At 45.3% G+C, this 12,317-nt stretch overlaps 1 protein-coding gene across 9 annotated transcripts in view; it reads right to left on the bottom strand.

Annotated features, from left to right (window-relative positions):
* Positions 1 to 12,317, bottom strand: part of ripor3 (RIPOR family member 3) — a 50,556-nt gene that overhangs the window by 26,355 nt on the left and 11,884 nt on the right. For 4 of the 9 annotated variants that reach the window (XM_078947980.1, XM_078947981.1, XM_023954824.2 and 1 more), the window contains one exon: positions 5,937 to 6,038. In XM_078947980.1, coding sequence (XP_078804106.1) covers positions 5,937 to 6,037 — 101 coding nt within the window. In that variant the 5' untranslated portion in view covers position 6,038. Of the gene's footprint in view, positions 1 to 5,936; positions 6,039 to 8,790; positions 8,855 to 8,961; positions 9,787 to 12,317 lie in introns of those variants that run through there. The other 5 variants (XM_078947979.1, XM_078947978.1, XM_078947976.1 and 2 more) reach the window with 5 other exon arrangements.

Below are 12,317 nucleotides of genomic sequence, written 5' to 3' on the forward strand. Positions count from 1 at the left end.
ACATATTTATCCCTTGTTCTCTTCCACAGTAAACCTGTCCTCTAAGGTGTAGACAATAGTTGTGTAGCAATTTATTTTAACAACAAATCGATTCATACCATGATTTGTGGCTAATGATCTGGTTTATAGTCCATATTGGTTCGTTGTGATTAATTCGATTGAATTCAATTCTCTGACCTAAAATGGATCCAGGACATCTTTAGCCAAAACTTCCACCAGTGTGACTTAGAGACAAATACCTGGTACTGAACAGTGCAGGTGAAGTTTTCTAGATTCCTTGTGTTTCCTCAAGATAATCAAGTGTAAATTAAATATGTGTACAAACAAACGAGTAAACAAGAATGAATGTCAAATCCATTCACATTTTAGTTTTCTAAAGTTCAGTCCACTGTGGTTTTTCCACCTCCAAATGATCCAAAGGGAACATTGTTAGAAAATTCTAGCACACTGGATGGTCACTGTATGCTACAGTCAAAGTGTTTCCACACATTGGACTGGAATGATGGACTGATCAGTTTTTGCTGACATCACACGTGTGCTGTCTGCTGTGATGTCACTAGGTTGCTCTTACCTTATAGTCAAATAAAACTACTGTACTTCAATCCTTCGATCTTGTTTTTTCCAAGATCCAATCATTTCATGATTAAGAGTGTCAAATGCTTTTTTTAAGTCAATGAAAATTCCAGGTGCAAATTTCTTTTTGTCCAGAGCCTTTGTGATTTCCTCCACAGCATTAATGATAGCCAATGAGGTTGATTTGTTTTCTCTAAAACCATATTGGTTTTCATTGATAATGTTGTGGTTATCAATAATTATAACTGATTTATCATTAAATATTTTTTCTAAAGTTTTTGAGAATTGTGGAAGAAGAGAAACAGGTCTATAGTTTGTAAAGTGGTGTTTGTCTTCGCTCTCATAGATAGGAATCACTTTTGCTATTTTCATTTGGTTTGGGAAACTCACTGATTGTAATAAGTGACAAACGTTAGAGGCTTAAAGAAATTATTAATTACCTCTTTCCCCACTGTCATGTATACCCTCACAATCTTTTGAGTTTTTAATCTTGAATTTATTAAAAATTGAAGGATTGAGTGTGGGATTATCAGAAGGAGCTTAAAGCACATTTTCTCATGTTCTGCTGTTCAGATGTGAAGCTTTTAAAATATAGAACTATATTAACATGTATAGATTAGGGTAAAAAAGTGGATTCTACACCCAAGTTGTCATGTTTATATTTGATGGTGAAAGGAGAAAAAAGGTGATGGTATACCAAAATCACAATGATGGAAACAAATTTGACTAGCAGTTTTATTTCTAGCATTTTTACTTCAAATCAATCTACAGCAGCAGGAGATTCTGATTTGACACACTTATTTAGGTGTATTTTATTTTGAAAGGAACTGGTATGTGCTGCTGTTAAAGTAAAATGAGTTAAAATATAAAGAGAAAAAGTTTAAAACTTTATATCATTGTAAATATGTTAAAGCTAAATTTTATAAATGGATTAAAATCCACTGAAACAAAGGAAATGTGTTTTTCTTGACAGGGAAGTTTCCCTCACCGGGTTCTGGTCAGTTAGAAAACCAACCCAAATGGTTCTTCCAGACAGCAACAGAGAGAGAGGCAACAGAATGGTGACTCGTTCAGGGTCACTCACTTTTGCCCAGCAATAGCTGGGTTAGAACCAGCAACTCTGTGACCCCAAAATGGGTTCAGTGGGTTCTGAAGATGAATGGATGGATGTAAAACAGCAGTATTTCTTCTTTTTATCTGGAAAATGCTTTAAAAAGTCCTCTATTAGACGTATAAAAAATATCCAAAGAAGGTCTAAAGATCAGATGTCTACAGGTAGATGTAGACCTCTACATGCAGATATCATTCAGAAACTAATCACATGGCTTGTTTGCAACATGCAAGGCATGATGGGACTGTGAGACGATTAGGTGTGGGAAAATCATCTGCTGGAAATCTAAACGGTGATGTGCCATAGATCTCTGTGAATCGAGGTCAGATACGTAATGCATATCTATAGCTGTATACATTGACACAGCCATGATTTAGATATCTAATGAATGTGTTTGTGCCCAGTGGGAGTTCTGTCTAAGACTTTGATCATTTGGTTTGTTGCACACACAGAATTGTTTGGGTTTTGGAAAAAGTGAAAAAAGTTCCTCAAAGGTTCAGCCGTGAGTTTAACATGAGCCTTACTTTGTCACAGAAAACCCCAACATTCCAAAAGCCTGTTCTCACTGTTTTGTTCTAGCGTCAAGTTTGACAAACACAAACCATGTGAGAAAATGAAGTCCCCAGTGTTCATCTATCAGTAACACTCTGATTTTGACAGAAAGAAACAAACATTGAACATTCCTTAAATCAGAAACAACATTTCAGAAGTGCTTTGTGTCGTGAGCTGTTTGTCTTCTCTGAGGTTTGTTTGTTTTATGTTCCTGCTCACCACATTAAAGCTTGCCAATGAAGGATCATGGGCCGCCATGTTTGGATACAGAGTGGATGCTCAGAACTGTGTGTGCCTCCATGCTTAAAAGCATCTGAATGTCTCTCCTGCATTAACGTCCGAACATTTATTCAGGAAGTTAAATTTAGCTTTGTGCACATAAAGGGTTCCTAGTCTGTCACATCAGGTTTGCGTTTCTGTGTTTGTCACCTGGTTTCCTTTAACTCCAAAATAACACCCTGAGTTCACTGTGGGTCCAATAAGGAACATACTTTTTTGAGAAGAAAGGGATGTGAAAACGAATACTTCCGCAGAGGAAGAGCATGTAATCATGGTACTAAAGCGGATGGAGGGCGAGGATCTGCGTAAACTGTTTGAGACACGGAAGAGGTCAGACAAATATGGTGGTGTTCATAAGGTGGTGTTGTGACCGAGTGGAGTTTAAGGAGGAGTATTTGTGGAATATCATAGAGGAGAAAGCTGCTGTAATTGATAGAGGAAGTGACAAAGCTATGGATAGGTCCAGAGGCAGAATGGGGGTTTGGTTGGTTGATTTATCCGCAGTCTCCTCCTCCGTTCAGGTTAAACATCTGGGTGTCATCTCAATGGCGTTTTGCCATTTCAATCCCATATAAACGTGGTCAAATCCAATTCAACCATGTGGCACCTTATGTTGTCGAACAAGAAGCCGTACTTTAAAACATTAAAACCCCAATTAAAAGGATAAAACAGCTAAATAGTGACAGAGTAAAACATCAAAAGATTTAAAACATATTAAAATACTTACACAGTTTAAAAAAATTCAAATAAACTAAACCAGTAGAAAATAGTCTCTTGCTGAGTGAAAAGCCCAGATATGAAAAGTCTTAAGAAGTCTTTTAAAAATAGAAAGTGAGGATGTTTGACGGACCCTCAGTACTAACACGTTCCACAGCCTCAGAACACAAACTGAAAACCCTCGTTCCTCTCTGAACCTGCCTGCTCTTGGACCTCGGTACCTCCAAGAGAAGCTGATCAGCTGATCTGAGGCACCGTGTCAGGGTGTAGGGAGAGAGAACCACCGTCCGTTTTAAAACCTCTTCGGCAAAGATCGTTTACTCAATCAGCAAGTTTCCATCTGAAATACATCAAGAGTCTTTGCCTCACCCCCTGAGACTTACACGCTGCTCCACTTCAGCACAAACTCCTGACTTGAAGGATCTGTGTGCATCATTAACAGCAGTTCCATGTTCATGTTCATGCAGTATGGCACCTTCATCCATTTTCTTAACCTGCTTAATCCTTTTCAGGGTCATGGGGCTGCATAACAGTAACAGTGATAAAAACTCAACATGGAAAGAATAAGGGGGCTAAGATTTGCAGCCCCTGGGTTCTGCCATACTGGGAACTTTGTAACAAGTGAATTTAACTTCAGACTTTCTGGTTTCCCATAAAACAATGAGTCTAGTGAACTTATGGAAATTGTCTTCAGTTCTCTTCCTCACAACAGATGACAGCATTAACCCAACTTTACTGAATTATTTGGATGACCTGATCAGTTTTATTATATTTAATCGTTTTCTTTTTTTTTTTTTTTTTCTAACTTGTCCTGCCCAACAGCTAGGCAAACAGATGAGAGCTGAGGGCCTCTTGTGTTGGACATATTTTATTTTAACAAGAGGGGTTATTCATCTTCAGACAAACCAAAGGTATGTCTGAATAAACCCCTTTTGTAGTTGAGGCCAAACTTTATTAATTTCAATCATGTTTGAAAATCTTTGGTGTTGGACCGGACGGAAAAGGAAAGAGGGGAAGAAGAGAGAGGGACGCTAGAGAGAGGGGGGGTAGGGGGTGATAATAGGAGGGGAAGGGGGGTAAGACCATGAAGGAGCATAGAGCAGACAGGCTTACTGGTTGTTTATCGTTACGGTACGGTTCAAATGTAGTACAAAAAGGGCGGGGCCTGTTCACACACATTCAAATATTATCAACACACCTGCTAGCCGCAAAAATGTCCACATGTCAACATGCACACAAAACAGATAGTGTTCACGAACGCATACCTATGCCTTTAAACCAACTAGTGTGAAATCTTTCATTCATTCAATCATGCAAACTATTAGTGCAAAGGTGAGCTAACACCTGTGCTCAGGTGAGTGTTTATGTTCTTCTAAAATGGATGGTGGAATGTGAAAAGAAGGAGGAGGAGCGCCCAGCCACCCCCACACCCATACCCCCGCCGCAGCAGCAGCGGCAGCCGGAATTCCCCCAACGCCACACGGGAACAGGCAGGGAACAACCGCCCCCCGGGCGACCAAGACCGCCACCCAGGCCAGGGCCAGCAGGACCGCCGCGAGGCCCCCAGAGCCAGAGAGCAGGGAGGCGCAGAGGGAAAGAGAGCGCCGCCCCAGCCCAGCCAGGAAAGCAGCCCCCCGCCGCGCCGGAAGAGCCCAACGCAGGGCCCCACCGGAGAGGGACGCCCACAGCCCCAGACGAGCACCCCACCACCACCCAGGAGTTCCGGGCATCCCCCCGCCCCGACCCCAGGTACGAGCCAGGACCCCCCAAGGGAGACCCGCTCCGCACCCCAGGCAGCCACCCACCCGGCCCACGGTTGGTCCAGGTAGGAGCAAGGCAGGGGCCCGCCGCCCCCGCCCAGGAGGGGGGAACCCCGGGGAAAAAAGGGCGGCCCACAAGGGGTGTTATAAATATGGCCCGACCAGGCTCGGCCATGTTGGAAGTTTGGCGGGGCCCAGCGCCCAGGGGCAAGGACCAGGACCCACCCCCCAGGGACACGAACACCCCCGGCTCAGGTGTAATATGAACCCCCCCACCGCGCGGAGAGAGCACCGCCGGGCCCAGGGAGCCGGCACCCAAGGGACACGGCCGCCATCGCCAAGGGGCCCACACCCCCCACCAGGGAAGGGGTAGGGGACAGATGGACCCAGGTCCCACCTTCCTTGTAAAATGTGTGTGCGTGTATGGGTGCTTGAGAGGGTGTTTGTGTGCATGTGTGTGTGTTTATGTTTGAATGTATATATTGAAAGGGGAGGGGTGTATGTACTAAGGGGGGTGCAGTTAAAATTGGCGAGTAGGGCACTAAGGGGACATCTCCTGATTACTCACAGTGATGTCCCCTCACCCTCCACACCAAGGGGCCCTAAATGTCTAAATCGTTTTCTTCCCTTTCAAGCTTCCTATAACGGATATGACGGGCAGCTGTGGTGCATAGATAGAGCACCGGACCTCTGATTACAGGTTTGCTTCCTGCTCCGCGCAGAACCCCCAGGACACTGACCCCCCATTGATCTTCCTGGTGGTTATAGGTTGGCGCCAGTGTTAAGCTGTGGAACTGCCATCCGTGTGTGAATAGGTGAATAGGACTGTGACTATAAAGCACTTTAGGACTTCTAGGAAGGTAAAATAGTGCAATAGAAGAATACACCATTTACCATGACCAACAGTTGTTAGACTTCACAGCTGATAATACTGTGTGACTCACCGCTGTCGACCGGTCAAAGAGCTGAACCCTCCAGTGAAGGAGCGGCTTCTTTGTAGCAAACCTCCCTCTGACGGAGAGTCGAACCGCAGCTTCACCGACATCCTGCAGACAATGTTGTTTGAGAAGATGGACAAAAAAAGCAAACTACTGTAGCTTGTACAGACGTCACGTCCAGCAAACCTAAGGGTCAGCTCTGGTTTTTTTGTTTTAAATCTTTGAATTGATGCTGCACTGCCTTCCAAAGCCATTTTACCAACATCTTCCACAGCCCATTTCTCTTTAAATTAAAATGAATTGAAATAAAAAAATGCAAATTCAAGCATACACGACTTGAGTTGCATTTCAAATCTTCGTTGCATCCAATTTTGTAGCAGCTCCTTCTGTAATCCTTGTGATATCCTAGGCACTTTAACGTTGGGAGTTGTGCAGACAGTGCTCTGAACCTTTTTTCTTCAATGATTTGTGATCTTCACTGGTGTCCATGGATTACATGAAATCTTTCCACCTTTATCCACTTTTGTCATGGTAGGGAGAACACGTCAGTGTAAGGGTGGGGTCATCTAAGATAGCACAAGGGTTAAGTCCTGGGTCCTCGTGCAGTCAAAACTCCAAAGGACCACAGAGATGATTCAAAAACAGGAAACAGAGCTGCTGTGGGAAACATTAACAGAAGAACATCTTAAAAGAAAGACCACAACTATGCACACAAACTGCACACACGAAGACCGGTCATAAATTCACCGAAACTTTGATGCTAGAGGAGGTTTCTTAGGCAGCAAGTCTTTCAGAAACAAAGCTTTTTTGAAACTAACGAATGAAGTGCCATTAAACTTTAATCAGACATCCACATTTTTTGTGACATGAGACCCCCCCCCCATCACACACACACACACACAAAAACAGCAGTCTGTGAATGAATAAACGCCATGCATGCACGTTTTTTATGCACATACACTGCTCAAATGTGATTCAAATGTCAAATATGCAGCTCATTGTTTTACTGTTGTTGAATTTGATCTATCAAACTAATGAGAGTTCTTCTTCTGGGCTAAACACTGATGACAGGGGGTATGGTGGCTTTGCTTTAATTATGCAACTTAGTCAGAAAGAAGAGGCTGCAGGGCCGAACGAAAGCTGCGGGAGAGAAACCGAAGGTATAAGCCGTTCATCCCATCCATTATTACGGGCAACATTCGTTCCCTCCCCAGCAAAACTGACTGGCTGACGGCGCTACAGCGGGAGTTCAGGGAGACGTGGCTGAATGGACTGACCCTGGACTCTGTGGTTTCCCTGGAAAGAAGAAATGTGGGGGACACGTTGTGTGTGAACGGGTTTCCAGGATGCAGACGCGCCACCCACAGTTCTTCCTGCTTGATCACTTCAATCAACCCCCCTCTCTCTGCCCCCCTCCCCACATTCGTCCAGTACATCAGGAGCCAAACCAGGCAGAAGAAGACGCTGGATTTACTGTAGCCCTCCATTCCCCTCCCCCTACTTGGATGGTCTGATCACAGTCTGATGCATGAAGAACCTATTTTTTTATTAATTATTATTTTTTTTACTATTATGCACAATTACTTATGTATTTGTTTACTTATTTGTTTATTTGATCCAATATCTAGTGAGCTGTAATCGTACCGTCACTTGTCTTTTTTCTTTGAACGACCATGATGAGTAAATTTCTCCAAGTAAGATAAATAAAAGTTAATCCAATTAAAAAATATTTTCTTCTTTTCTTCATCCATCTCGTTCCCATAACAGTACAGTCCTATATCTATGTAGAAGTAACTGTCAGATGAGATTATTTTTGGGGGAGAGGTGCCACTGATTTGAAAAACAGGATATGAAGAACGGCAGAAGAGCAGATATCTGGGTTTGTCATCATACAACCCTCAGGGATCTTTTTCCAAACCACGACCTATGAGGATGTTTCAAAAGCACATGAAGCTACAGTCATTTGCACCCCTACAGAAGTCAACCTGCATGTTGTAGATTGTCCGGGCCTTTGAAGGGTCATAAAGAGGAGTGGCTGATTTAAGGTGAATCTCAAGGATATCACAGTCTTGCAGTTCCCTTGAGGCTCACTAAAAATGGAACATACTATTGTCATGTGTGTGGTAAGTGTATCTATCATAAGGTATTTGTTAATTGCAAACACTTATTACATATAAGTGATGAAGTCGTAGAGTGCCCGTACATAGTCATTGGTAAAGAATAGTCACATCTGCCCTAATGGCTTGATGTCAGTCACATTAACTGCACTCAAGGCCCCTTGTACAGTCTGCAAGATTTGGGGTCAAAAAAATGGAAACATCTCTATGATTACACAATTATTTTATCCGTAAATAAATACACATATTGATTTCTTTACTTAAAAAAATGTGTTTTGTGTTTATTTATTCCATGCACAGCAATTCATGTATGAGTGAATTTATTTTTTATTCTATTCATACTCTAGTTAGAGGTGGTGACATCAAAGGAAACCTTAGGATGTTAGCCCAGAGTAAGTCCAGGTTCCGTCGAGTTGTAATTCACGCAGGTGGTTATGACGCCCACGGAGACAGTCAGAAATTTTCAAATTAAACAGAGAAACAGTGTGCAAAAGTCGATGTCAGACACTGTAATTTTCTCTGGTCCCCCGCCAACCTAGTCAGTGATGAAACGTACAACCGCTTTTCATCATTTAACTGCTGGTTAGCTAGATGATTGCCAGAAAACGGCGTTGGCTTTTTGTACAATTGGATTGCATTTTCGGAAAGCCCAGTCTCATGCGGAGAGATGTGTCATGGCCTGTCAGCCACTCCCTCCTCCCCCCTCCTTCCTGTATTGGACGCGACCAGCTGCAACCACTTACCTCGTATCTTCTGCCTTCTTAAGCTCCTCCTGGATCATCAGCCGGTGCCAGTTCGTTGTTCCTCCTATGGTGCATAGTCTGGTCAGCTCATGTTTTTGACTCCTGTCTCGTTACTCTTTGCTCATTTTACCTCTCGCTCTGCTTCAGGAAAGAAACCTGTTGGATACTCACCTGGTCTCAGTCCACAGACGTCGCAGTTCTCCCTCTGGAAAATCCGCCTCAAGATCCCTCCAGCCAGCCGCTGCTCCTCGCCTAGGAAGAATCCCGTCAACCTCTGTTCTCGAGTAAATCTCTTAAACTTACCGTTGAGTCCTAGCCTCTTTCCGGGTTCCAGCGTTTGGGTCATTCTGAACTCTCGCCCCAATCATGGCAGAACGAACTGGCCAAATGCCTGACCCAGCTGACCCGGAAGGGCTTCGTCATGCCATAGCATTCCAAGGTAACCTATTAAATCGCCAAGCTGACGCTCTAACTCAGATGTCTACTGCCCAGTAGGAATTATTTCCCCGCCTCGACGGCATCACGCAATCCCTAATGGAACTGACCGGTCAAACTATTAATCCTGCAGCCGCAGCTCCATCCACTGTTTCCGGAACCAATGCCACTTCCGCTCCACCTTTCACCTCGGAAAATGTTCGTCTACAGCCGGAACCTTTTTACGGTGACGTTGCAGCCTGCGGAGGGTTCCTACTTCAATGCAAACTGATTTTCCAACAAGCCCCCATGTATTATCTAGCCGATCACAGTCTCATTTCGTTAATCGTAAACTCTCTCCGCAGTAAAGCTCTTCAATGGGCTCAAGCATTCCTGGCCGCCCATCCCATCACGCATCTCCCTTTTGAACGCTTCCTGGGGGAATTCCGCCTCGTCTTCGACCAACCTCGTAAGCAGGAAGAAGCCACCCGGTTACCATCTCATTGACTTCCGGATCTTAGCAGTCGAAGCTGGATGGCCGGACCCTGCACTCAAGGGAGTTTTTTACCAGTCGCTTAATGAACATATTAAAGATCACTTATGTACCCAGCCGGAAGCGGACTCCTTCGAAGAACTTGACACGGCTGCCCTGAGGTCTGACGTCCAGCTACGGGAACGCCACTCGGAGCAGAACCGTAAGCCACCACCGTTCCCTGTAACACCTGATCGCTATCCTCCGGTTGCCGCTCCTGTTAACATTGATGCTCCTACCTTGAAACCAGATGAACCCATGCAAATAGGTCATTCTAAGCTTTCTTTTGAAGAAAGAAAGAAATGCCATGATGAGGGGTTATGCTCTACTGTGGGCAGGCGGGTCATCAGGTTTCTCAATGCAGTATTCTTTTAAACTCCAGAGCCCCCCGTTAAGTGACAGGCCACGGGGGGGTGGTTCTGAAAATCTTCAAAGTTCCAAGTTTTTGTTCGTTCCTGTCAAGATCTGTTATCAGAACCAAGTTTATGAATTCCAAGCTCTCGTTGATTCTGGGGCTGAGCATAGTTTAATGGATCAGAGTCTCGCTCATGACCTCTCTCTCCCTGTCGAAGCTCTTGGTAACGCTGTTAATGCTGCGGGTCTGAGGGGTAAACAGCTGTCACGTATTACAAAACGCACCGGTCCGGTTCTCGTTTTTACTTCTGGTAACCACCGGGAATACCATCATTTTTTCATCACTCAATGCCTCCAGACACCACTAATTCGGGAGTTTTCTTGGTTACAGACGCATAATCCCAGTATCGATTGGAGTTCTTCGCGCATCACTAACTGGAGCACATTCCGTATGGCTAACTGCCTGCAGTCGGCTGTTCCGCCCACCAAAATACCGGACTTAGGGCCTGATAAAGAAATTGATCTGTCCAACATTCCCACCTGTTATCATGACCTACGTTCCGTCTTCAGTAAATCAAAGGCCTGTGCATTACCGCCACATCGGCCATACGACTGTTCTATCGAATTACTTAATGCCGCTCCCCTCCCCAAGGGAAAATTATACAATCTTTCAGGTCCTGAAAAGAGCTCCATGGAGGACTATATTCAGGAGGCTCTCTCCCGGGGTCATCTACGTCCGTCTTCTTCTCCAGTCGGTGCAGGGGTTTTTTTTGTGGAGAAGAAGGATAAGACGTTACGGCCGTGCATTGACTTTTGGGAATTAAATCAGATCACCGTCAAGGATAAATATTCCCTGCCGTTATTAGAATCTGTTTTCAACTCTGTCCAACACGCTAAAATTTTTACTAAGCTTGATCTTTGAAATGCTTATCACCTCGTGCGCATGCGCGAAGGTGTTGAGTGGAAAACGGCTTTCAACACCCCGTGGGGTCATTTCGAATGCTTAATCATGCCGTTCGGGCTTACGAACGCCACTGCAGTGTTCCAACGTCTGGTGAATGATGTCCCCAGTGTCACGGTACCCCCAGGCAGCTCCTCCTCCTCGTCAGGTCCACCTGCGGACACCAGCTGTCCCGCCTCTTCCTCATCAGCGGCTGGACTCATAAGGAGAACCAGGACCTGTACTCGACGCTAGTTCGTTGTACTCCACGGTGCATCCTCTGGCCCTGTTCACGATTATTGTTCATGCTTCGTATACCTCGCCTAACTCTGTCTTGTTTCTGCCTGCATAGGATCACATCCACGTCAGTCACGCTCTGGACTCACAGACTCACCATTTCTCTGGTCCCTCCTCGTCACCCCTCTGGACATCCTCCAGGAAGAACGGTGTTCGCCGCCAAGACCCTCCAACCATCCTCTAAACGTTCTCTCCTGGAACTCTGTCATTCCTCAAATTAAATCCATTACTACTCATCCTCTTCGCCTGCCGAGTATTCCTTCCGGGTTCCAGCATCTGGGTCTGCCACAGCCTCGCTAGCCATGACAGAACGAACTAGCCAAAACCTCGACCCAGCTGACCCGGATCGACCCCGCGCAGCCTTACACCAGCAAGGTATGTTACTCTCTCGTCAAGCCGATGCCCTCGCTCAGATGTCCGCCACCCAACAGGAATTATTTTGCCGGGTGGATCATCTCACACAAGCTTTAGCAAACCAAGCCTCTAGCTCCGTTACCACTGCATCTCCCGCTTCCGGCGACCTCACTTCCGCCTCTCCAGATGAAAACATCCGGTCCCAGCCTGAACCATACTACGGCGACGTGGAGGCTTGCAGCGGTTATCTTCTGCAATGTCGGCTACTGTTTCAACAATCCCCCAGGTACTATCAGTCTGATCAACGTAAAATTACTTTGGTAGTTAACTCGCTCCGCAGCAGAGCGCTGCAGTGGGCTCAGGCTTATTTAGCCGCTAATCCCCTCACGCATCTGCCCTTTGAACGTTTCATCGGGGAATTCCGGCTCGTTTTCGACCAGCCACGCAAGCAGGAAGAAGCTACCCAGCGGTTACTCGGCCTCAAGCAGCGTGACCGACCGGTGAGTGACCACCTAATAGACTTCCGTATTTTAGCGGTCGAATCGGGCTGGCCGGACATTGCCCTCAAGGGAATATTCTATCAATCCCTAAATGAGAACATCAAGGATCATTTATGTACTCAATCGGAAGCGGACA

Source organism: Oryzias latipes, chromosome 5, assembly GCF_053564925.1.
Source record: "Oryzias latipes strain Hd-rR chromosome 5, Olatipes_Hd-rR_3.1".
Lineage (NCBI taxonomy): Eukaryota > Metazoa > Chordata > Actinopteri > Beloniformes > Adrianichthyidae > Oryzias > Oryzias latipes.